This window comes from Girardinichthys multiradiatus, chromosome 11, assembly GCF_021462225.1.
Source record: "Girardinichthys multiradiatus isolate DD_20200921_A chromosome 11, DD_fGirMul_XY1, whole genome shotgun sequence".
NCBI lineage: Eukaryota > Metazoa > Chordata > Actinopteri > Cyprinodontiformes > Goodeidae > Girardinichthys > Girardinichthys multiradiatus.
Genome location: NC_061804.1, coordinates 45,192,732 through 45,219,915, shown reverse-complemented (window position 1 = coordinate 45,219,915; position 27,184 = coordinate 45,192,732). Strand labels below are relative to the sequence as shown.

At 40.9% G+C, this 27,184-nt stretch overlaps 1 protein-coding gene across 7 annotated transcripts in view; it reads left to right on the top strand.

Annotated features, from left to right (window-relative positions):
• Positions 1 to 27,184, top strand: part of LOC124876537 (HMG box transcription factor BBX) — a 75,099-nt gene that overhangs the window by 21,594 nt on the left and 26,321 nt on the right. For all 7 annotated transcript variants that reach the window (XM_047379414.1, XM_047379412.1, XM_047379415.1 and 4 more), the window contains 4 exons: positions 20,568 to 20,769; positions 20,850 to 20,917; positions 21,099 to 21,173; positions 25,783 to 25,863. In XM_047379414.1, coding sequence (XP_047235370.1) covers positions 20,568 to 20,769; positions 20,850 to 20,917; positions 21,099 to 21,173; positions 25,783 to 25,863 — 426 coding nt within the window. The remainder of the gene's footprint in view (positions 1 to 20,567; positions 20,770 to 20,849; positions 20,918 to 21,098; positions 21,174 to 25,782; positions 25,864 to 27,184) is intronic.

Below are 27,184 nucleotides of genomic sequence, written 5' to 3'. Positions count from 1 at the left end.
GTAGACCGACCGGTAAATCGAGAGCTTTGCTTATCGGCTCAGCTCTCTCTTCACCACAACAGACTGGCACAATGCCCCCATTACTGCGGCAGCCGCACCGATCCATTTGTCGTGATCAAGACCTCGAGATACTTGAACTCCTCCACTTGAGGCAGGAACTCCCTCCAACCTGAAGAGGACAAGCCACCCTTTTCCAGTTGAGAACCATGGCCTCGGACGTGGAGGAGCTGATCTTCATCCCAGCTGCTTCACACTCTGCTGCGAACCTCCCCAGCGCATGCTGTAGGTCTTGGCTAAAGGGTGCCAGCAGGAGACAAAATCCACTGGTCCCCAAACCAGACCCCGTCCGGCCCTTGGCTGCGCCTAGAAATTCTGTCCATGAAAGTTATGAACAGGACCAGGGAGCCCTGCCAGAGTCCAACATCCACCGGGAACAGTTCTGACTTAGTGCTGGCAATGCAGACCAAACTCCTGCTTCACTTGTACAGAGACCAGATGGCCCCTAATAAAGGGCCCCCAATTCCATACTCCTGGAGCACAACCCCCCCACACGGCACCATGAGTGACACAGCCTTCTCCAGGTCCACAAAACACATGTAAGCTGGGCAAACTCCCATGAACCTTCGAGTACCCTGTAGAGGGTATAGAGCTGGTCCAGTGTTCCACGGCCGGGACGAAAACCACAATGCTCCTCCTGAAGCCGAGGTTTGACTATCAGCCTGAGTCTCCTCTTCAATACCCTGGCGTAGGCCTTACCAGGGAGGCTGAGGAGTGTGATCCCCCTGTAGTTGGAACACACCCTCCGGTCACCCTTCTTATGAAGGGGGACCACCACCCCAGTCTGCCAGTCCAGAGGCACTGTCCCCGACCGCCATGCAATGTTGAAGAGGCTTGTCAACTATGACAGCCCCACAACACCCAGAGACTTGAGGTACTCAGGGCGGATCTCATCCACGCCCGAAGCCCTGCCACCGCGGAGTTTTTTAACCACCTCGGTGACTTCAGCCTGGGTGATGAAAGAGTCTAACCCGAGTCCCCAGCCTCTGGGGCTGATAGGACTCCTTCAGCTTGACAGCTTCCCTTACTGCCGGTGTCCAGCACCTGGTTCGGGGATTGCAGCTGCGACAGGCACCGCAGACCTTACGGCTGCAGCTATGGGCATCAGCATCGACAATAGATGTGGAGAACATGGTCCACTCGGACTCTGTGTCTCCAACATCTCCCGGAATCTGGTCAAAGCTGTCCCGGAGGTGGGAGTTTAATACATCCCCGGCCGAGGGCTCTGCCAGAAGTTCCCAGAAAACCCTCATTATGCTCTTGGGCCTACCAAGTCTGTCCGGGTTTCTCCTCTTCCAGCGGATCCATCTCACCACCAGGTGGTGATCAGTGGACAGCTCACCCCCTCTCATCACCTGAGTGTCCAAAACATGCGGCTAAAGGTCTGACGACACGAAAACTGTCGATCATCGACCTCCTGCCTAGGGTATCCTGGTGCCAAGTGCACTGATGGACACCCTTATGCTGGAACGTGGTGTTCATTATGGACAATCCGTGACTAGCACAGAAGTCAAATGATGAAACACCACTCAGATTCAGATCCGGGAGGCTATTCCTTTTGATCACGCCTCTCCAGATGTCACTGACGTTTCCCACGTGGGCTTTGAAGTCCCCCAGCAGAATAATGGAGTCCCTGGGAGGGGCATTATTCAGCACCTGCGACAGGAATGCCAAGAAGGCCGGGTAGTCCGCACTACCACTTGGCCCGTAAGCCGAAACAACAGTCAGAGACCCCAACCCAAAGGCACAAGGATGCAACCCTCTCATCCAATTCAATTCACTTCAGTTCATTTATATAGCACCAATTCACAACACATGTCGTCTCAAGGCACTTCACAAAAGTCAGGTACATTCCAATTAATTCTAATCAATGAAGATTCAGTTATTTATTCAAATTGGATAAAATGTTTTTCTGTCTAAGGAAACCCAGCAGATTGCATCCAGTCAGTGACTTGCAGCATTCCCTCCTCCCAGATGAGCATATAGAGACAGTGGACAGTCACTGGTGTTGACTTTGCAGCAATCCCTCATACATGCGTGCATGTAGCGACAGTGGAGAGGAAAAGCTCCCTTTTAACAGGAAGAAACCTCCAACAGAACCAGGCTCAGTGTGAGCGGCCATCTGTCACGACTGACTGGGGGTTTGAGAGAAAGAACAGAGCAGAGACACAAAGAGAACAAAGAAGCACTGATCCAGGAATCCTGTCTATGGGAAGGAAAAGTAAATGTTAATGGATGTAGCTCCTTTAGTCGTTTCACCTAGAAAGAAATAACAGATAAACTCTGAGCCAGTTTTCAACATTAGAGTCTGAAAGAGAGCACATACAGTTAGTCACAGTAAAAGCTCAGTCAATTGCCATGTCTAGGAGAGAGAAAGGGTTAAACCACAAAGAGTTAAATCCACTGGGGTAAACCCCAACACGAGACGGCTGAGCTGGGGGGCAACAAGCAAAGCCACCCCAGCCCACCACCCCTCCCTGTGGCCCACTCCAGAGTAGAAGAGAGTTCTGCCCCTCTCGAGGAGAGGCTCCTTCCCCTCCAGCGAGGTGACATTCCACGTCCCTAGAGCCAGCCTAAGCATCCGGGTATCAGGCCGCAGAGGTCTCCACCTTCATCCGCCACTCAATCCTCTTTGCACCGGTCCCTCATGGTTCCCCTTGCAGGTGGTCGGCCCACTGGGGGATGGCCTCGCGTCTCCTTTTTGGGCTTGGCTCGGCCAGGTCCCGCGAGGAGCAACCCAGCCACTAGGCACTCTCTGACGAGTCCCGACACCAGGCCTGGCTCCAGGGTGGGAGCCCGGCTCCGCCGTACCGGGTAACGTCACGTTCCTCTATATAATGGTCCTCATGAGGGTGTCTTGAACTGCTCTTTGTCTGACCCGTCACCTAGAGCCTGTTTGCTATCGGAAAAAGCTATGTACAATATAAACAAGTTGATCAGAGATGGTTGAAAACCATGACCGAAAGAGTGATGCAATATTACCATACAATATTTATGTTTGAGAACCAAGGATTATTATTTGAAAAAGAATCAAACCTTTCTGGATAAATGGGGCCCAATTAGTTATCAAGTTTAGTAAAATAATATTTATGGAAATATAATTTCCTAGATTGAAAACTAACAACCTTCTTGGGTAAATGATCTTTAGCTGACTCTTAGTAGGCAAGCACGTGTTCTTAGCTGTTAGCAATTGGAGCTAACAAAAGAAGCTTATAGCTTATCATCAGAATCAAACACATACATTTAAAATACTACTAATAAAAGGGTTGAAATGCATAAGCGTGGACGGCGCGTTATGGCCGATCTGTGTTTAAAATCCCCCTATAAATAAAGTTTGTCTTAACTTTAAAATCACAAACACAGAACACATAAACTGAGCACATGTGCTCAGCTCGTTCTGCACGTAACTGCTGTAGCCATGGTGATGCGGTCCCGTTGTCCTTCCTTCAGACCGGGAAAAACTGCTCCACTCAGCGTTGTAGAGACAGCGTTTATGTCTGTTTGCCAGCAAAGAGACATTAGCTGTGTCCCTCCGTCCAGTTCCGCTGGGGACCTGCTTGGAAGAGGTCTGTTTGTTGGTGTACGTAGTTTTTATTCTAAAAGTGACGTCACAGGAAGTCCACTGTTATTCCCTTGTTCCTGGCTGTGCTGGAAGTAGGTTAATGCGATTTATTTTGTAAGTTCCGGAAAAGTTCTTACTGGCCTCTAATGATGTAACTCATGCCTGGGGTCCCATAAAGTGTCTTTATTTTATTTTTTTTTATAACCGTGTCCTTTCAGGCAGAGTAGCGCTCAGAATTGTTGTCTGAGTGCCAAGAAAAAGAATAACAGATTGATTTCACAAGTGGAGCATTACGGCTAACGCTTTAAAGCTCTGTTTGATATTTATAAAAATAAAGTTTATTAGAAACTGCTTTGGAATTATTTCAGTTGTTGCGGACACGGAGACAGAAATGAAATGGAAAAAAAAGAAGCACGTAAGAGAGAAAGGGTGGGCAAAAAGGAAAAGGGGAGAGAAGGAGAAAAGAATGGAAGAAAGAAAGAAGGATGAAGAGAATACAAGATAACACCCTGCTTGCTTCTACACCTGCAGAAACGTTCATATTACCAGCTTTTTTACCAAAAAGTGCACAATACTTATCAATGCAAGATGTATGTAGTGGTAAATGCGGCTCAATATAGAACATTTGTGTACCTGTTAACACCTGAATCTAAACACGTGTGGGTCTGAGTGTGAACGCGCTTTTGTATGCAAGGTTTCTCACAAAAATATGCAATAGCGAGTGTGAGGAGCCACAGACCTGCCCCCACTTACCAGGGACAGATACGGAGGAGATCTGTGCCACAGACATCAAAAGGCCCCCCAGAGCACAGGAACCCCAGGGGAACCACTGCCGGGACTACCGCAACCCCCCCAGAGAAGAGCAGAGGACAGTCACAGGGGAACCACCCAGCAGCCACAGGGCATAGGCCCCAGGGAGCTGCAGCGACGATCCCACAGGCCCCACCGGCAGCCGTCTACGCCCGAGCAGATCCAGCCATGGATCCCGAGACCCCGGGACATATTACTACCCAAGAAGAGGCACAACAGAGCCCAGGGGTCCGGGCCCCAGCAAGCAGCCATCGGGAGTGAGCCAGCACACACCAAAGCACCCAGCCCTGGATACCGAGAACCACAAGTACACCAGCGGCCAGAGACACAAACCACCGGCAGGTAGTGTGGCAGGGAGGGAATAGGCCCCCCATTTGATCCAGGAGAGGGAGCAGGCCAAGACCCAACCTGACACACACAAACAGGCACACACAGTCACAATCACACATTCCCACCCTCATGCGTGCTGTGCTGGAAGTAGGTTAATGCGATTTATTTTGAAAGTTCCAGAAAAGTTCTTACCGGCCTTAATTGTGTAACCCATGGCTGGGGTCCCAATAAGTGTCTTTAAGATCTGACATTATCAGACATTTCAAGATCACCCAGTCAGCTTTCTACATCACTATCAGAATTATGAAAGTCTTGAATGTTGATCTCTGTACCAGAGATTATCATGTTGAACAAATCACTATTAAAGCATTACCAAAATTACCATTTCTATGAGCATTTTGGAAATATCAGTATTATGAAATGGACAGTTTATAAACTTTTGTAGTACATCAGATGTTTTGCATCTACATAAAAGCACATATGAATGAAATATTAAGCATAAAAACAGAACAAGAATTTTTGAAGATCATTTTTATCAACAATATAATCTGTGATTCAAATGTTGATGTCTCTTGGAGGCTTCCTCCTGCTGCATCCGTCACTGGGCACTATGTGCAGGACCTTTTTTTAGCCCCAAGTTTGTGCCAGCACCTATGTAAAATGTCAAAGTTTAATTGCCCTCCATTCAGGAGAATAAATTTTCCCTGTTTCTATGCGATCTGTTTCCGTCTCCTCGTCGTTTATCAGGCATGCAGGCACCCGTTTGATGTATCGAGGCTCCACATCACTCAAAATGGAGCAGAAGCTAAACAAAAAACCCAACACATAAAGAAATCAGAGATTGTTTTGCATTCTAAGGATCGGTAAAAACAGTCCTGTCAACAATCCATAAGTTAGTCAACTCACCCTATGCCTTTTAATGTTGAGAGTGCCATCCGATCCTCCTCATTGTGATGTCTTCAGTCTAAGATGTCTTTGATGTTTCGAAGTATCTGTTACAGGCTTCTATGAACACAAAGAATGAAGAGTTAGGGGTAGTTATAAAACAACAAGAGCAACTATAAACCTGCAAGCAGCTTTGAAGGCCCTCGCACCCCTCAGCGCAACTCGGGCTGTTGAGCGACCGCAGGAGCCTGGCATCGCCTCCTACACTCCACATACGATGACACCGCGTCACTTCAACACGTCGGCAGTAGGTGGCACTTTGAGCAACATGTCATATTGTCTTCGGTCATGCAGAGTTTCAGTCTGGCAAAAAGCATACAAAATTCTGAGTAAATCTGACCTTCCAGATGGAAGCTGCACTCACTTGTTTGTTTGTGGGTGGGGCTAAAACGACATCATCAATTGACTGTGTCAACATGTCCATCATTAAGTCATGATCATGTATACTACATTTCAAGTGGATCCGATGATGAATGAGGGAGATATAGCCCTTGAAGTGTCCTAGGGGGCGCTATTGATCCAAATTTAAATGTCAAATGGCAAAGATGAACCATATTCAGTTTGGAGTGAATCGGACCTTCCATATGGAAGCTACAGTCATTTGTTTATTAGTGGGCGGGGCTAGAGTGATGTAATGTATTGACTGTGTCAACATGTCCAGCTTTGATCCATGATGATGTACAGTAAGTTTCAAGTCGATCCGATCAGGCATGAGGGAGCTAGAGCACTTGAAATGTCGTAGGGGGCACCGTTGAGCCAAATTCATATGTAATCTAATAGAGCTGTTTAGGGGCTGACAAGGATCAACCATATAGAGTTTGGAGTAAATCGGACCCTGCATGTGTAATTTAGAGGCAAACGTATCGCCATGGCGTCACATCAGATTTTGCCACGCCGCCACGGCCACACCCTCCAGCCAAACCTGTCAGTACTGGAGATGAAGTTAGACCATCGTGTTATCTGTCATTGGAGACAGTTTCATGTTGATTAGTTGAAGGAGATCAAATATGGCCCACACTAAGTGAAACATGACACTTCCTGTTCTGAGGGGGCGGGGCTTTGATGATGTCAGCATCTGATCAGTGAATATTGTTCAGGGCCAGAGGTAGATCAATCCCAGAAGGTTTCATGTGTCTGTGACTTTCTCTGTAGAAACTATAATAGTTTTGTGTTTCATGGCGAGAAGTCAGATTTTGAGGCTTAGCCACGCCCACATACTTTCATGTAGCAAAAAGCTTTTGGTAACTTTTGATCCCCAGTGCCTTAAGACCATACTGATTGATTTCGATTTCTGTAAGTCAAAAGCTGTAGGAGGAGTTCACTCAGATTCGACGTGTGTAAATGAGACAAAATGGCGGCTTTGATCCAAAATGGCCGACTTCCTGTGGGGTTTGGACAATGGGTCCAAGAGACTTTTTTGTAGGTCCTGAGAAGTTACATAAGTGTACTAAATTTCATACACCTCGGACACAGCATGGCTTGGGGCTGTTTGTTTTAGTGCTCCTAGAGGGCGCTGTGGAGTAATTAGGCCACGCCCACCAATATTTTCACAGGAAATCTTTAGGGGGCTGGACCAGTATCAATCCTATTGAGTTTGTTGGCGATCGGCTTAGAAATGTGGAAATAACAGGCAAACGTAATGCCATGGCGTGACGTCTGTCCTCGCCACGCCACCATGGCCACACCCTCCCGCCTAAAGTCTCTGTGTTCCAAACCAACTTAGACCATCTTGTTATCTGTCACTAGGGACAGTTTCGTGTTGATTAGGTAACAGGGGTGAAATGTGGACCTTTCACAGTAAAACATGACACTTCCTGTTCTGAGGGGGCGGGGCTTTGATGATGGCAGGATGTGACCATTGAATATTGTTTGGGGCCAGATGTGGATCAATACCAGAATGTTTTGTGTGTCTGCGACTTTCCTAGTAAGAGCTATAACAATTTAAATTTTTTTGGCGAGTTGTCAAACTTTGAGGCCTGGCTCCGCCCCCTCAGCATGCTCAAAAAGTCACAATTTTGATAACTTTAGATCCCCCATCCCTTCTGAGCAAACTGACCCAATTTCAAGGCGATCATTCAAAATCTCTACGAGGAATTCGATCAAATACGGATACAAGAAACGGCAAAAATGGGGTCAAAATCCAAAACTCAATCCAAGATGGCCGACTTCCTGTTTATTGTAGGACGTGGGTGCAAGAGAGTTTTAGGTAAGTCTTGGGGAGTTCTACAAGTGTTCCAAATTTCAAAATTGTATGATAAACTAAGGTCAATACAGAGGGTTTTTTGAAAATTTCAGGGGGGCGCTGTTGAGCCATTTTTACTGCGACTTTCGTGAAATCCTTAAAATACTTAAATTTCACACACGACTGATAGCTCCGCCACATTTGCTGACTTTTTGTATATGTTAAAGCCACGAAAAAGGCGATTCATTTGTCGCCAGAATAATAATAATAAACATTCGAATTACAATAGGCCTTCGCAGCTGCTTTGCTGCTCGGGCCTAAATATAGTAATTGTTTATTACCATAAACAGAAATGGATCTGTAACAAAGACTAAATTGTGCACATCATTATGTTAGTCTGCTAAAACGTAATTAACGCACAAAAAAGTCTTAATTGTTACTCTACAGTATTTTTCTATTACTCAGCAAGTTAAAATTTCATGCACTAAAGAAAACTGCACACATAACCTCCAGCTATATGATAATATATTACAATTCACACAATTCTGGGTCTTTGTCAGTGATGAGCTCTAAAGATCCCATGTAGTTCTCTAAAGACACTGCAAGGGGGCAGTGTAACCTCAACTTCCTGGCCCAGGGCACCCTGTAGTAATTTACTGACAAAGGTGGCTGATGAAAACGGTTAATACTGTAAGAGTTTTTATTTGTAAAGGTGATAAATAAAAGAAGTGGAAACAAGACAGCAAAGGGACAATGTAGATTTGTTGGCTATTAAAATTGTCGTCAGAAGCGTCCCAAATTATGCATAAATTTTTTTAGGAAGTGCTCCAGATTTAAGTTTATGATCCTCAGTGGAAGCTGGAAGGAGCTTCTCCAAATAGCCCGCCTCTTCCACAGAAGTAAAGGGTTTGCAGCATCCATTCTGTTGTTGAGGGTCAACACCTTGACCTCCTCTAAAGCTCTAAAAACTTTCAACTGAAAGTTGTAGTCTAAAAAACAAGGATATAAAAAAACGTCAGCAATGCAAAATAAGCATAGGTAATTATATTATCATGTGGACAAAGCAAACACTCTAGAACACAGGTGAGGCCATCTGCACTCACTTCCTCTCTCTCCTCAGCCCTTGTAGGAGTAAGGTTTACTCCTCTCCTAGCCAACCCTCCAAACTTTCTCACTCATGCCATCCTCTCTCCTTCTTACCCTCCTCACTTGGATAATAGACTTGATGCACAAGCTCCACTACTTACTGACAGGAAGATCTTTATTTCCTGTATATACTATACGTTTAAGTGATCAATCAGGTCTGCAGTACTACTCTTGAATGATATTCACTTTTCTGCCAAGGTGACAACAATTAAAAATCTGACAATTATCCCTTAAAGTAGTAAGCTTGTTGTCATATGTTTGAGTTGAGCCTGGGCACCTGATAAATCACTTAAAACAATAGTATGGTAGAGGAAATATTCAATCAGATTGCTTCCCATCACATGCAGCTGGAGTGCTGGAATCCAGCAGAAGTGCAGGACATCGTTTCCGGTTTCCCAATTTCTCTTCTCATAACTTCTATGAAAACCATCCACACAAATTTTAAATAACAGAATCTTGTCTGTTTTGCACCTTTGCATAATTAAACCATGTTAGTATTTATTAACTAATCACATTTAATACATTTTAGAATTGCCCTGCGATGGACTGGCGACCTGTCCATGGTGCACCCCGCCTCTCGCCCATAGACTGCCGGAGATAGGCACCAGTTTCCCCACGACCCACTATGGAATAAGCGGTAGAAAATGACTTACTGACTGACTGACATTTTAGAATTGATTCAATTATATAGATCAGTGATTCCCAACCGGGGGTACTTGTACCCCTAGTGGTACATGAGCACTTTGCAGGGGGTATGTGGAAACATTTCATATTTTATTTCCAAGATGAGGAGTAAAGATCATCAGTTAGTAGGGGTAATTCTTTAATGTGGGATGCTTGATTAGAACCCAGGTGCAAAATACACCAAGCTTTTATCAACCAAGGGTGTAAAAGACTAGATGGTGTCATTGCTGTTCACCTGAACGACACTCCGCTGCCGGGGGAGAAAGAAAAGTAACAGCTGTTTCCACTCTGCCAAAGCTAATCTTATCGAGGACAGGCAATCTCAGGTGTCTTATTAAAGCTCAGTTAAGTGATGCAAACAAAGTAAAACTGATATAGTGAGCCTGAACGTTATTTCTGTTGCAGATTGTTTTTAGTTTTAAATGTACATTTATTGGGGACTTGAGATTTAGTATTTAGTATTTATTTAAATTACTTATTCACTCTAAAGCAACAGAGTTATCTTTATGTTTAATTTGAGCTGAAAAGAATAAAATGCCTAAGAACTATATGTTCAAGTTAAAGAGATTAAATAAAATGATTTTCATTTAATAATATTGTTCAATATCAGATGTTTAGTCTTAACTTGTTGAACAACTATGTTGGAAAGTTATGTGACATTAAAATTAAAGTCAGATACCCCACTGAATAAAAGGTTTGGCTGTTGGAGGTTAAATAATCCCCCTGGATCTATGAGGATGGATGGATGGATGGATGGATGGATGGATGGATGGATGGATGGATGGATGGATGGATGGATGGATGGATGGATGGATAGATAGATAGATAGATAGATAGATAGATAGATAGATAGATAGATAGATAGATAGATAGATAGATAGATAGATAGATAGATAGATAGATAGATAGATAGATAGATAGATAGATAGATAGATAGATAGATAGATAGATAGATAGGTTTTCTTTTTCTCCACAACCCTCACATTTATCATCGTTTAATGAAAAGTTCATTATGCCTGCTGGTGTTGAAGAAACTATGTTATAGATGTGGCCACAGTGGCCACTCTACCTCACTCTCTTCTCCCAACTGTTTTATTAAGAAAAATGTCTAATTTTACATCCCCCTTGCTACAAATAACCACAAATAGAAATAATGATAGCTGGTTAATATAATAAAGGACAGATTTAGCCAAATACATAAATTAAACTTATGCATTTGACCCAAAACGCAGAAGCTTTTGAAACTAATGTGGCTTCAGTGTGACAAAATTGTTTGCTTTATAGAAATTTACTTCTGTTTATTTTGCTGACATCTAAAGTTCCCCTGAAATGTAAAGGATCACTGCTTCTGATACCTGTTACATGAATGTGTGACCTAATGGAACTTAATTGAGACGGTTACCAACAGAAATCCAGTGTATTAATACTGGAAATGTTTTTTTTTTTACAATAGAAAGAGAGGAAAGGCAGCCATGAGATTTTTAAGTTTGCTTTGAGGTCCAAACCCTTTCCTTTTCAGTGTCAGGTTGATCACATGTTGATAACCTCCTGAACCATTGAGTGCTGTCTGTGGAGTTTCATGAGCAGAAAAGTCTCCAACTTTGCAGTGGAACCACAAAGAGCTATCTTTTGCCTTCTCTGTGGATCTAGGTGTTATGCCCACATCAGCAACGTTTTGTTGCTATGAGGGAGGTTGACATGCGTTGTGCCCTTCTGTCCATTGAGTCTCATAAAAGGGCACATCAGCTATAATAAAACCTTAGTAGTAAACTTGAAAGAGGCTATTTCTTAGGTAACACAATTTGTCTTACACCATTGTCAAATGCCAGCAAGCTTTTTATCCAAATGTTATAGTTGAAAAATGGCACATATTTTGGTTACATATATAGACTTTTTGTAAAGCACTGCATCAAAGATACAGTATGTGACTTGTATGGCCAGTGAAATTTACAGAGGGGGACATCAGAGTTGCTAGCCGGCAACAGAGATTATTCTGTGTGTGAGGGGTGGGGTGGGGTTAAGGATTTTTCGAATACGATTTGTTGTTTCTCTGACAAATATGTAACAAGTCATATTTTCAGTATTGTAATAAAGCTTATGACTTGGAAGTTGACTGGCTACGTCAAGTTATTTTCGTATTGTCATTCAGCATCTCTGACAATAGGCACTTTCAGAATCAGAATTGGTCTTTTTTACCAAGTAACTTTTCAAACACAATGAATTTGTGTTTGGGTGTGTAAAAACATTAAATAATTAAAAGAGAAATTTAAATAAAAACTCAACAAAAAGAACAGTCAGTCAGTCAGTCATTTTCTACCGCTAATTCCATAGTGGGTCGCGAGGGAGCTGGTGCCTATCCAGCAGTCTATGGGCGAGAGGCAGGATACACCCTGGACAGGTCGCCAGTCCATCGCAGGGCAAACAAAAAGAACAGACAGAACATAATTGGAAAAAGACAGGGCATAACCCCCACCAGTCCTGGTGGGACAGTGTCTTTCAAAGCGTCAGCAAAACGTTTTCAGTTTGTAGGTTCACAGGTTCATTAATAATCTGCTTATTCTTCCAGAAGTGAGAGACGTAAAGATGGTTATCTTCAACACATGCTAAAGTTTGAAGGCATTAGTTGCTTAATGATAGAAGAACTTTGGAAACGTGCAAGCTGGATTTCCTGACACACAGACAAAAACAACTCCAGCATCCAATACAGAGCCCTCTAGTGACTGATACAAAGTACTAGCATAGAACACATTCAATTTAGGAAAAGAAGACATTTAAACAGAGGTGGGTATTAGTTACATTTACTCAGTTACATTTACTTGAGAAACACTATTGTTAAGTTGTTTAAACAAAATGCTTAATGTGAGACTTATGTTAAAGTGAGAGTGTTGTTTGAACACAATCCTCGATATTTAAACTCCTGAAAATTATTAAATATTGAGTATTTCTGAGCAGGAGGAAGTTATTTGAATGATTTATTGAAAAAATCTGAAAAAAAAGGTTAATGTATGTATTCAATACTAAGATCTATCACAGATGTGTATCTAGAGAATATCCTAAAATAGAATCTGCAATTGATGTGTATGCAGAAGACCCCCTATACCAGATCTGTCATAGATGTGTATGTGGAGGAGATCCAGTACTAGGATCTATCACAGATTATTTTCCAGCGAATATCCTACTAGGATTTGCTAGGGATGTGTATACGAAGGGTTTCCTATGCTAGAATCTGTTACAGATTTGATCTTTCTGTATACCGCTGGATGTGGCAAATACGTAAACTTGCCTATTGTGGGATCTCTCTGGATACTAGGACTTTTTGTCCAGTGCTGAATCACTGTTACGTCGGTACACCAGTAATTTGAGTGGTCTGTATGACTGGAAAGACGCTGTATAAGTTCAGTCCATTTACCATTTCATCAGCTGCTGAAAATTTAACATTTTTGTAGACCAGGATAGCTACACCTTGTGTCCTGCTGTTAAATGACGAGTGATAAATTTGCCTCAGCCAACCAAACTGAAGTTTAAGTTGTTTTGGCAGTTTTATATTGGTTTCTTGCACAAATGCAATCCTGGTATTTATTTGTGTTAGGTGATTAATTACTTCTTTCCGTTTTATGGGAGATTTTAAGCCCTTCACATTCCACCTCACAAATCTTGGTGCACCGACTGGTGCCGATGAAGCATTAGGACCTCTCCATTTATAGTAGTTACTCTGTCCCCATTTGCAGCTCTCGGTGAAAACACAAGTAGCACACACAAGAAAACAAACAAACAAAAAACAACCAAAATAAATAAATAATAAATTGTTGCAAAAAAACAGCAACCACCACTCTGATACACTAATTAGCATGTTGTAAACCGTTCTTTTCCTAACTGCAATCGCATTAGAATAATTAAACATTATGTAAAACATTATATTAACCTCACATAGTGCATAGAATGGCACATTTGGATATAACATAATGTGTACAGACCAATGAATTTAATATATTCCCATAAACAGTATAAACAGACCCAAAGTTTAAAGAAGCCAGGGTAAACCTTAAAAAAAACGTAATTTTTATGAAAAGTGACAGATCAGCATCATTATAGAACTAATGTGATTAACCCAATAGATTAGGAGCTCCTGTTAAATTCCTCAACAAATTTTTTCGCAGCCAAGGCAGACAAGAGCCACTTCTTATCCTCACTTGGAAACTTTCAGCGCAACTTGGCTGAAAAGAGCAGTGCCAGGGGGTATCTTCGCTTGTACAGTTCTGCCACGGGAGCACAATATTCGCTGCGCAGCTTCTTCAAATCTGGGCTGTAGTCCTCGTGGATGCAGATTGGGTGTCTTCTCTTTTGCGGGCTTCATGGAGGATCAAGTTCTTTGTTTGGAATCGGTGCAGGCAGAGGATGACAAGACGAGGTTTAGGAGGCTTAGGGGTCAGGAATCGGTTGGCTCGGCAATGAGGGAAGTGTGTCCTGGCCAAACACCTCAACCAGAAGCTCAGAGAAGACAACGATCTGGCGGGATCCTGAGTTTTCGGGTTACCCTATAATTTGGATCTTTAGGCGTCTACTCTGCCCTTCAAGGTCTGCTAGATTGTCTTTAAGCCAGCCATTATCTTTTTACAAAGCATTGTACTTGCCCGCCAGTTCTGTGTGGTGTTGATCGATTGTAGTTGCCTCCTCCTCCAACGATGTGATACGACCACCATGATCACAAATGGCAGTATTAATATGATCTAGTTTGGAGGTTAAAGATTCAAACGATGACTTGAATTCGGCTGCAAGTTCCTTTTTAGGTTTGGCCTGGAGCGAAGTGAGGTCTTCCACTGTAAAGCTAGCGTTAGCCTTTGCAGCAGCCTTGAAAGTTGGTGCTTCTTTTCCTGCTTGTTTCCCTCTGGTTTAGACATGTCCTCACAATACTTGCAAAAGTAAAACTTAGGGAAGCAACAGCGATCGAAAGGCACAAGTATTCTAAAAAAGATGAGGATTACAGGGGAAAAAGGATAAGCTAATGCGGGAGCAGATTAAACATGCGACTAGTCAGCTCGCTTCATACCCAGAAGTCTGACCTCACCGATTCTTTAACTTAATAATAATGTCCTACTAGAAAAAGTGTAAATTCCATTTAAAATTAATTAAAATCGTAAAAAATAATTGGGGCTAATCTGCTGAGCAAATATATTGTTTGTGTATTTTTATTTTTAATTTAATAAATTGAAAGATTTTATGATATTCGGGCACCCACCAAATCACTTATCCTAACCGACAAGAGAGTGTAATTCTGATTTAATGGAAAACTGTATAAAAATTATTTTAAATATAAAATATTAAGGAAAGATGAAAAAAAAGAATGAAAAATCTAAGTCAGACTAAAAGCTAATGTTAAATGTAACTTTTTGCAAAATATACTATTAATTTGGGGTCGCTTAGAGTTTGTCCAAAGTCTTTGTCAACACCATCAGATGTTTATAAAAAACAATAAAATCATGCAACCCCATTCCTGAGGACCCTCCTCCAATCGTCCAAATCTTCCAAAAGGCAAATGCAACATGGCCAGAAATGCTTCAGTAAATAAAAGCATTTTCATTATGTGCTTCTGTAACAGTGAATTAGAACTGTATTTAGGATCAAACTAAATACTAAACTAGTGTGGCTTGTAATTATAATCACAATAATCATATAATCGATAATTATTAAAAATATTTTACCACACTTGCCTAAATATAACATTTCTTAGTACATGGATCCCCATTACTAAAACCATAAATTTACAGAATTTCAAAAGATAATTTATAAAATTCAACCAAATCTTCTCTATTAAAATTGCTGCTATACCCACTACACATGCTTTGGCACTTTGTAAGTATTCCAATTAAAACATTAAAATATCTTGACTCTAAAAGCAAAACATGTATAAGGTTCTGGCTCACATTCTGTATTTGCAGAAGGATAAAATGCACATGGAAACTGGTTATACCGTTATATATTGTTATACATGTTGTTGTTTTATCATTTAAATTTTGAACAAAACGTTTATTCTAGTAAGCATATATAAATGAAGCAATAACCTGCTTTATTACATCATTGGAATGTTTGTGTCACCATCATCAGACTTATGTCATTTTTGTCAGGTCTAGGTCACCACAGTCACATGCAACTTTTTTGTTTTAATGAATGTTATCGCAACATATTCTTACCAATGCAGTGGATGATTTAAATAATTCTTCTCTTTAAAATTGCACAAACTCATTTTATGTCCAAAGTTGTTATATATACATGAATTGCTATAAAAATGATTAAAAGTGAATATTTAAAATATAACCGCTCATATAGCTACCAAGTGTAAAAGACAGTTAAGTACAAGCTCTTTGTTTATTTAATTCAGAATAATGCGGAATACTTTGTGTTGTGTGTGGCAGTGTTGACAAAAAATTGTTAAACCAGAAAATTTCTACATTTCACGGAAAGAAAAAACACAAAATCAGGAGGTTGCCCCATTACGTTGTCTGATAGCAGTCTGCTATGGTCATAGTTTCATTTTGTTTATATTTAAAACATTTTCTTTTTTAAGTCGAATCAAGTTTTTGACTAATTCTCAAAAATCCCATACCGGCTTCCTTATGCTCTTTGCATTAGATAAAAACTGTCATTAAGTCTTTTACTTTTGCGACTTGAGTTGGAGTCTCAAACTCAAGTCGCTGTTTCTGCGACAGGATAATAGAAAGTAATTGTAAACTCAAAGGGGACATATCATACAAAATCCATTTTGTAGCCCTTACATATATTTGTAAATATACTGTAGGAGTGCCAAAAAGTTGAGTTTAGTCTCTCTAGGTGCTGCATAGATATCTTTACATTTTGTTTGGGACATATTTTTTTGCCTGTTCAGTTTTCTCTATTCTCTGTTACGTTTTTTGAACTATTATGTCACAGCATTTGCTGCTGGACAGCTAAAAAAGGTCATGGACTTCCGGCTGACCAATTTGCTTATCCACCGTTTTTCACGATTTTGTAGTCCAAGCTCAAGTTTGCAAGTAGATAATTCTAAATTTTCGGTTGTTGGGTGTATTAACCCAGACAATTAATAACACCTTCCCCCCAGCATCAGAACCTCTTCGAAGTTCCTGGGTAATGTTATTTTCTATTTCCCCACTTCAAGGACGAGTGCCTTCAGCAACCTCCAACAGTATCAAGAAGGATTTGCTGAAAGACTTCATCTGATTAGGGGTCAGTTCCTTCTCTTCATAGAAATGACGGACACACCTCAGAACAGGGGTAAAAGAGGGGCCTGTAAAGCTTCAATAACAAGGAATTCAGGCCAAAGTACTGCAGTTCCACTTTATATAGACCTCAACTGAATGATTTCATTGTGAAAAGGAAGGATCTAAAAGCATATGTTCCCTTTAAGAAATCTAAGTATGACCACTTGACAAGGGTGATTTCAGAGAGGCTAGATGAAGTTTGTCATGGTTGGTTCAAACTTTTTAACCCACATGCAGAATGTCTTAGTCATGTAAGCTGATTTAAAGGCTTATTGTATAATAACGGATCCTTCTGTGATGATGTTGCAGGACTGGCAGGGCCTTTATTGCTTCCATAGGACTTCACAAGTGGCAATAAGTCCTCCATCCCCCCAGTGTTCTCGTGATCCCCTGGGGGATTGGGACCCCCACTTTGCCGCCCCTGCTCTAGAGCAATCTAAATGTCGCCACATTGGTACAACCTCCCACTTCTTTTTCCTTATAAACTCTTCTTATCCCTTTTAAATTACATATGTTGCCTTGGTGTGCTTTGGGTTATTATCTTGCCGGATGATATCCCAATTAGTTTGGTTGCACTTCTCTTTAAACTTTCAAAAAAAAACTTTATTTCACTTCTGTCATGTGTTGCATCATCAACTAACAGTTGATGATGTAACATATCATCAGCAGTTGTTGAAACGGTTGTTTTAAGGGTTTTCTTTAAACTTCTCAGTCCTCAGGTTTTTGTCATAAACTGCAGAGCTCATCTTTGTCAGCCTGTTGAATGTCCGTTACTTAGTGCTCCAGAAGGTTCGAGTTCTTCATGACATACTAAATAATTGCCCGAGCAGCAAAGCGCTGTTTATTATTATTATTCTGGCGACAAATGAATCGCTTTTTTCACGGCTTTAACATATTCAAAAAGTCTGCAAATTTGGCGGAGCCATCAGTCGTGTGTGAAATTTACGTATTTTAAGGGTTTCACGAAAGTCGCAATAAAAATGGCTCAACAGCGCCCCCCTGAAATTTTCAAAAAAGCCTCCGCATTGACATTACTTTATCGTACAGTTATGAAATTTGGTACACTTCTAGAACTTCCCAAGAACTACCTAAAACTCTCTTGCACCCACATCCTACAACAAACAGGAAGTCGGCCATCTTGGATTTAAGTTTGGATTTTGACCCCATTTTTGCTGTTTATAGATCGAACTCCTCCTAGAGATTTTGATTGATCGCCTTGAAATTTGGTCAGTTTGCTCAGAAGGGATGGGGGAACTAAAGTTATCAAAATTGTGAGTTTTTGAGCATGCTGAGGGGGTGGAGCCAGGCCTCAAAGTTTGATGACTCGCCAAAACATTTTTAATTGTTATAGCTCTTACAAGGAGAGTCGCAGAGACACAAAACCTTCTGGTATTGATCCACATCTGGCCCCAAACAATATTCAATGGTCAGATCTAGCCAACATCTAAGCCCCGCCCCCTGAGAACAGGAAGTCTCATGTTTTGCTGTGAAAGGTCCAAATTTCACCCCTGTTACCTAATCAACACGAAACTGTCCCCAGTGACAGATAACAAGATGGTCTAAGTTGGTTTGGAACACAGAGACTTTAGGCGGGAGGGTGTGGCCATGGCGGTGTGGTGAGGACAGACGTCACGCCATGGCCTTACGTTTGCCTGTGATTTCCACATTTCTAAGCCGATCGCCACCAAACTCAATAGCATTGATACTGGTCCAGCCCCCTAAGGATTTCCAGTGAAATAATTGGTGGGCGTGGTCTAATTGCTCCACAGTGCCCTCTAGGAGCACTAAAACAACCAGCCCCAAGGCATGCTTTGTCCGAGGTTTATGAAATTCAGTACACCTATGTAACTTCTCAGGACCTACAAAAAAGTCTCTTGGACCCATTGTCCAAACCCCACAAGAAGTTGGCCATTTTGTCTCATTTACACACGTCGAATCTGAGCGAACTCCTCCTACAGCTTTTGACTTACAGAAATCAAAATCAATGAGTATGGTCTTAAGGCACTGGGGATCAAAAGTTATCAAAAGCTTTTTGCTACATGAAAGTATGTGGGCGTGGCTAAGCCTCAAAATCTGACTTCTCGCCATGAAACACGAAACTCTTATAGTTTCTACAAAGAAAGTCACAGACACATGAAACCTTCTGGGATTTGTCAATATGATGACTGGAATAATATTCAATGGTCAACTCCTGACATCATTGAAGCCCTGCCCCCTGACAACAGGAAGTGTAATATTTCACTTAGTGTTGGCCGTATTTCATCTCCTTCACCTAATCAAGATGAAACTCTTTCCAATGACAGATAACAAGATGGTCTAAATTGATCTCCAGTACTGACAGGTTTGGCTGGAGGGTGTGGCCGTGGCGGCGTGGCGAAGTCTGATGTGACACCATGGCAATACGTTATACTTTTGCCTCTAAATTACACATGCATGGGCCAATTTACTCCAAACTGAATATGGTTGATCCTTGTCAGCCCCTAAACAGCTCTATTAGATTACATATGAATTTGGCTCAACGGTGCCCCCTACGACATTTCAAGTGCTCTAGCTCCCTCATGCCTGATCGGATCGACTTGAAACTTACTGTACATCATCATGGATCAAAGCTGGACATGTTGACACAGTCAATACATTACATCACTCTAGCCCCGCCCACTAATAAACAAATGACTGTAGCTTCCATATGGAAGGTCCGATTCACTCCAAACTGAATATGGTTCATCTTTGCCAGCCCCTAAACAACTCTATTAGATTACATTGGACTTTGGATCAACAGCGCCCCCTATGACATTTCAAGTGCTCTATCTCTCTCGTACATCATCGGATCCACTTGAATTGTAGTATATATGATCATGACTTAATGATGGACATTTTGACACAGTCAATTGATGATGTCGTTTTAGCCCCGCCCACAAACAAACAAGCGACTGCAGCGTCCTTCTGGAAGATCCGATTTACTCCAAATTTTGAATGCTTTTTGCCAGACCCAAACTCTGCATGACCGAAGATCATATGACATGTTGCTCACAGTGCCACCTACTGGCGACGTGTTGAAGTGAAGCGGTGTCATCGTATGTGGCATGTAGGAGACGATGCCAGGCTCCCGCGGTCGCTGCGCTGAGGTGCGAAGGCCTTCAACGCTGCTTGCAGCTTTAATTGTACTTGTTATGGCCAATGTTTGTCAACAGAATATATTGTTAGAATATAATTAATTATAATAGCTCACCTACAAATTTGGTGTTTCATTACAAATAATGCCATCGTCTGCGATGCGTAAAATATTATGATGTGAATACCCTGGTTAGAAAAACTGAAATGTTGATCTTTTTTGTCTCATATTCATCTTTTCATGTCAAACCAAAAGGTTTGTAGCTTATAGCAAATAATAAAGAAAACATAAACTTCATATTAGGACTTTAGTAGTGCATAATAATGTATTTTAACAAAAATGACTCATGGTTTTTAAATTGTTTAATAAATATAAATCTGAAAAATGAAAAACTGAAAAGAAATATTTTCATTTTGATAGTTTGCATCATGCCTCTAGTAATAAAGCTTTTGTTTGTAACTAAATCAATCTTGTTTGTTCTTCAAGTACAAGGATGCCTTTATGAAGGCAAACCCAGGCTATAAGTGGTGTCCCACCACCAGCAAACCACTCAAGAGCACTTCCTGTCAGCCTGTTAGCTGTCCTCGCAAAAAAGTTTGTTCTTTCTCCTGCAACTCACCCAAGGACTCCACTGCCAAAAAAGTGCCCAAAAGCGACAGATTGCACCAGTTGAACTTTGCCATGGCAGGTAGGTTTATTAACACAGTAAGATGATGAGGAAAACAGAATTGAGGAATTACTTTTCTAACTTGTGCTATTCAATGTAAGATCCTACAAAGATGGGAGGCCTGAGTATGCTGCTGTTAGCTGGTGAGCATGCCCTCACAAACAGGGAGGTAGGTAATTCTGCAAGTCTGCAACATCTTTCGAGTAAAAACTTTCCCTGGAGCTGTCTTAAAATGCACTTTTGAGGTTTTCCTTAATTTATAAACAGTCAGTCATTTTTATATTGTGTTCTTGAAGTTTGACAATTCTTTTTGACTCCCTGTGTGATCCTAGTATTGTTTCATTTTCTAGATCCCTCCCATTACTAAACCTACATTACCTGACATAGCCAGTAAAGGACACACCTTTTCAGAGGAAACCAAAGAGGTTTGTTTTTGTCCAATATTTTTTTATATTAAATTTGACTGCTACATTCTGCAGTTTGAATAAAATTGCAACTGTTACGTTTTGCTAAATAAGAGAATGAATAGAAAACCGAAATCTACATATTCTGAAAATAGTACTTTGGAATAAGTTGTCCATTGGGGCAATGATTTTTAAAATTGGAAGGTCCTTAAGTAGCATGAAAAAGAATAACAGAGTGGTGTGAAAGAGTTTTTTCCCCCTTCCTGATTTGTTATTTTTGTGCGTGTTTGTCACACTTAAGTGTTTCGTATCATCAAACAAATTTAAAAGTACGAGTACAAATACGAGTACGAGTGTTTATGATTATTGGAGACAAAAATCCAAACCTACATGGCTCTATGTGAACAAGCGATTGCCACCTAAACCTAATAACTGGGTGGGCCACCCTTGGCAGCAACAACAATGATTCTTTTACAGCTCTGTGGAGAAATGTTGGCTAACTCATCCTTTCAGAATTGTTGTAATTCAGCCACATTGGAGTGTTTTTGAGCATTCAAGTCTTTTAGGTCATGCCACAGCATCTCAATAGGATTCAGGTCAGGACTGTGACTAGGCCACTCCAAAGTCTTAATTTTGATTTATTTCACCCATTCAGATGGACTTGCTGGTTTTGGATCATTCAACCCAAGTTCGATTCAGCTTGAGGTCACAAGCAGATGGCCGGACATTTTCCTTGAGGAGTTTTTGGCTGAAAACAGAACTCGTGATTTCATTTATCACAGCAACTCAGCCCCTGACCATCACACCATACCAACATATTTTATACTGTTGGTATGATGCTCTTTTTCTGAAATGTTACTATTATGCCAGATTTAATGGGACACACACCTTCCAAAAAGTTAAACTTTTGTCTCATTAGTACACGGTATTTTCCCAAAAGTCTTGGGGATCATCAAGATGTTTTCTGGAAAAACTGAGATGAGCCCTAATGTTATTTTTGTTCAGCAGTGGTTTTTGTCTTGTAACTGCCATGCAGGCCATTTTTACCTAGTCTCTTTCTTTTGGTGGAGGCATGAACACTGACCCTAACTGAGGCAAATGAGGCCTGCAGTTCTTTGGATGTTGTTGTGGGGTCTTTTATGACCTATTGGATTAGTTGTTGCTGTGCTCTTGTGGTAATTTTGATCGGCCGGCCACTTCTGGGAAAGTTCACCACTCTTCCATGTTTTGTCATTTGTAGATAATGGCTCTCACTGTAGTTCGTTAGATTCCAAAAGCTTTAGAAATGGCTTTATAACATTTTCCAGACTGGTAGATCTCAATTACTTTCTTGCTCATTTGTTCCTAGATTTCCTTGGATCTCGGCATGATGTCTAGCATTTGAGGAGCTCTTGGTCTAGTTGCCAAAATTAGAAATATCCTATCCAGGAGTGACGCTGAAAAACTAGTCCATGCATTTGTTACTTCAAGGCTGGACTATTGTAATTCTTTACTATCAGGATGTCCACAAAATGCAGTTAAAAGCCTTCAGCTGATTCAAAATGCTGTAGCAAGAGTTCTGATGAAAATTAAAAAGAGAGATTATATTTCTCCTATTTTAGTTTCCTTTCATTGGCTCCTGTTAAATCCAGAATAGAATTTAAAATTCCCCCCTAATGATCTAGCTACATCATACATCAGAGATCTGATTGTTCCATATGTTCCTAACAGAACACTTCACTCTCAGACTGCAGGTTTACTGGTGGTTCCTAGAGTCTCTAGAAGTAGAATGGGAGGCAGATCCTTTAGTTATCAGGAACCTCTCCTGTGGAACCAGCTCCCAGTTTTAGTCTGTGAGGCAGACACCCTGTCTACTTTTAAGACTAGGTTTAAAGTTTTCCTTTTTGATAAAGCTTATAGTTAGAGTGGCTTAGTTTATCAGGGAGGGAGCCTTCCTCCCTCCCTCTTGGATGGACTAAGGGGGAGTCAGGTTTAGCCTAAACCGGCTCAGTTATGGTTGAGGTGCAAACACACCCTCCATTTCTACTACCTGTATGACCCCTTCTCTTTTCCAATGGTTATAATCAGTCTGACAGAGGGAGGTATCCCAATCCTTGTGGTTTTTAGTATAACAACGACCATCAGTGGGACCCTTTGTGGGGTGCCTTGAGACGACATTGTAGTAAATAAGCGCCGTTTAACTAAACAATCTGAACTGAAACTATCTGTGTAGTTATGCTTAGGCTGCTGGAGGACATAATGACCACTTTCACCCTCTTCGCTACATTCTGACACTACTCTCCAATTTTGCATTATTTGCTGTTATTTCAGCTTTTAACTTTGTTCTCTCTTTTCTCTTCCTAGAAGCTACACCTGGCCTGGCTCTGTGTCTACCTGTGACACCTTTCTGGAGAGGGGCATCGTCCGAGCTTCTGCTGGCAACAACTTAATGCTCACCTTCTAGCGATGATCCACATGGCCCTGTCTTTTAGTGTTTAACCCTTTCTCTCTCCTAGACATGGAGATTGACTGAGCTTTATTGTTACTAATTATATGTGCTCTTTTTCAGACTCTAAGCTTGAAAACTGGCTCAGAGTTGATCTGTTCTTTCTTCTAGGTGAAACGACTAAAGGAGCTACATCCATTAACATTTATTTTTCCTTCCCATAGAAAGGACTCTTGGATCAGTGCTTCTTTGTTCTCTTTGTGTCTCTGCTCTGTTCTTTCTCTCAAACCCCCAGTCGGTCGTGGCAGATGGCCGCTCACACTGAGTTCTGGTTCTGCTGGAGGTTCCTTCCTGTTAAAAGGAAGTGTTTCCTCTCCACTGTCGCTACATGCATGTTCAGTATGAGGGATTGCTGCAAAGTCAACACCAGTGACTGTCCACTGTCTCTACATGCTCATCCAGGAGGAGTGAATGCTGCAAGTCTCTGACTGGATGCAATCTGCTGGGTTTCCTTAGACAGAAAAACTTTTTTCCAATTTGAATAAATAACTAACTCTGACTGCGCTGTTCAATGGTTAGGACTAATTGGAATGTATGTACCTGACGTTTGTGAAGTGCCTTGAGACATGTGTTGTGAATTGGCGCTATATAAATAAAACTGAAATGAATTGAATTGAAAAGGCACAAAATAAGGACTGATCATTTTGGCTCTAAAGAAGTCACAGAAAGCCTTGCTTCTGCTCAGAGTGAGTTTGCCCCATTTTTCGTAATACCGGTTTGTGAGCTGTAGATATCACCTGATTGAAAGACCGGCCCCTGGACTGGCAGTGACCTCTGGCGTAGCTATGAAGTAGACCTATTTTAAGCATTTAACTGTGGCTTGCTAGTTGAACATGTCTCCGGTGAGCAGAAAGCAGCATGCCCGGCGGTTACCCTTTTTAATAATCACTAGCTTGAAAATGCTAGATACAAAACGAGGTCCAAAACCTCAAGTAGCTTCCTGCTACATATGCAAGAAGGACCTGCAGCTTTTCGAGATGGGATAGTCGGCGTTCTCGAGCGGTAGCCATAGTAGTGGGAGGGAATCACGAATATAAACTAGCTTGCAACTTTGCAGCTAAATTGCAAATTGATTGAAGGATGGATCGAATTAGGATTTTATCTCATCTACTGTAATTTAAAATGTGCAGTAACAAAACTTTTTATTAAAAAACGCCAGTAAAGGTGGTTAGCTAATGATTTAATTTTGAAAAAGTGGCCGTGGCTTGGCAATGTTCCATGGTGCTGTGCCTCTGATGTCTTTTGGGCTCCTTCTGCCGATATGTCCATTTCATATTGATACTATAACTTGCCAAAATGTAATCAGTTTCACAGTATTTTAGATTGTTGATAGGCTCCCTTAGGGAATGTTGTGTGTGCTGTGGTTATATTGCTCAATGAAAAAAGGCATACAGAGATAGAGACTGTCCTGAAGTTTGGTGCTGGAAAGGTTTGAAAATTTACCTTGATATTCTAACGACACAGTTTTGTTGTAAAACCCTGTACAAACCCTAGGCCAACCCATACTTTGACTACAAACCTGGTCCTCAGATCATTAGCACAGCTCGCATTAGCACAGCTGCAGCACACCAGCAATCTTGAGCTTGATATACGGTATGTTCCGTGGGGGAACGGGATGAGCGCAATGATGCAAAAGATAAGCCTAATTTTTTCACAGATTATCTGTCTCATATTCTACTGTCAGGACATAGTGATCACTTTTTCACACAGGGCCATGTAGGTTTGGATTTTTTTCCCTTAATAATAAAAACCTTCATTTAAATACATAATTTTGTGTTTCCTTGTATTGTCTTTTACTGATATTTAAATTTGTCTGATGATCTGAAACACTTAAGTGTGACAAACATGTAACAAAATAAGAAATAAGGGGGGGGACAAACACTTTTTCACACCACTATACATATTAATTTGCATGATTGTGTCATGATGTTGTTTAGGAGAAAGGTTTATTGTATATGTGAATAAACCTATTGTTTGGTGCTTTTTATCAGAGGTTTTAACAGTGTGGTTAGTGTTTCTTTAGCTTATCAGAATTAGATACTTTAAATGGTGATTGAATAAATCCATTAATTTAAGATATCTTGTTAGAACTTGTTTACTAACTCACCATGAAGCTAACCCATTTTTGTTCCTACACTTCCTTAGATGTTGTCCCAGACAATTACCAACAAAGGGCCTGACATTACTGAGAGCAGGATGAAGAATGGCCCTTCTTTAGTGGAAGAGGTAGGGATGAATTACAGTCCATCAATGTTGTAATAACGGATAACTGAGTTTTTAGATTCCATGAACCAATTTTAGATTGTTGATGGAAATACTTTGTCACCACCTTGTGGCTGGAATATCATTGCTCATAGAACATAAAATCCTTTTTGGACACAGTCATGTTGAACGATCGAAGCAAATACATCAAACTTCAGTTAATGAGAACGGTTCTGTATTAGCTAGTCTTATTAAAAATTCGGAATACACTTGGAATACTAATATGCTGTAGCTTTAATTGAAATTTAAAACACAAATGTCAGTTTTGCCTCAAACTTTTTATTTTAATACTTCAGAATCAGGAAAACTGGTTCTCAAACATTTTACCTGCTAAAATATAGGTTAAAAAGGGAAGCGAAATAGAAAAATTAAAGTTAGAAGTTTGTTTACTCTAGCAGCTGATGAATGCATCAAGTCAAATTAATCTATATAGCACATATAAAAATAACTGACGTTGACCATTGTGCTGCACACCAAATCAACAAATTACAACAATAGTTCAAAGTTAAAAACAGTTAACAAAACATGATAAGACAAAATAAAACCATAAGTCAATCCTCATACTGTATTACAAGACAGAGAGTACATGTGTGTTTTAAGAAAATAATTGAAAACAACAAGAGTTGAAGCCTGTCTAATATAAAGGCAGAGCTGCTTCAACAGTTTAACAGCTACAATAGAAAATGACCAATCACCTCTGTGGACAAGCCTTTCCGTCAGGACAACTAAAAGCACATGATCATTAGATCTAGGAGATCTGGAGGGCACATAAGGCTGCAGGAGAGGTCAGACAGGTTTACATTCTGGGCCTTATGGGTAAACAGTAAAACTTTTACATAAATTTTAAAACGAACAGGAAGCCAGTGAAAGGAAGCGAACACAGGAGAGATATGTTCATGCTTCTTTGTTTGTGTTAAAAGATGAGCTGCAGCATTCAAAACTAACTGCAGTCATGAGAGGACAGCCTGGCTAACACACACATACAGGTCCTTCTCAAAATATTAGCATATTGTGATAAAGTTCATCATTTTCCATAATGTAATGATGAAAATTTAACATTCATATATTTTAGATTCATTGCACACTAACTAAAATATTTCAGGTCTTTTATTGTCTTAATACGGATGATTTTGGCATACAGCTCATGAAAAACCAAAATTCCTATCTCACAAAATTAGCATATCATTAAAAAGGTCTCTAAACGAGCTATGAACCTAATCATCTGAATCAACGAGTTAACTCTAAATACCTGCAAAAGATTCCTGAGGCCTTTAAAGCTCCCAGC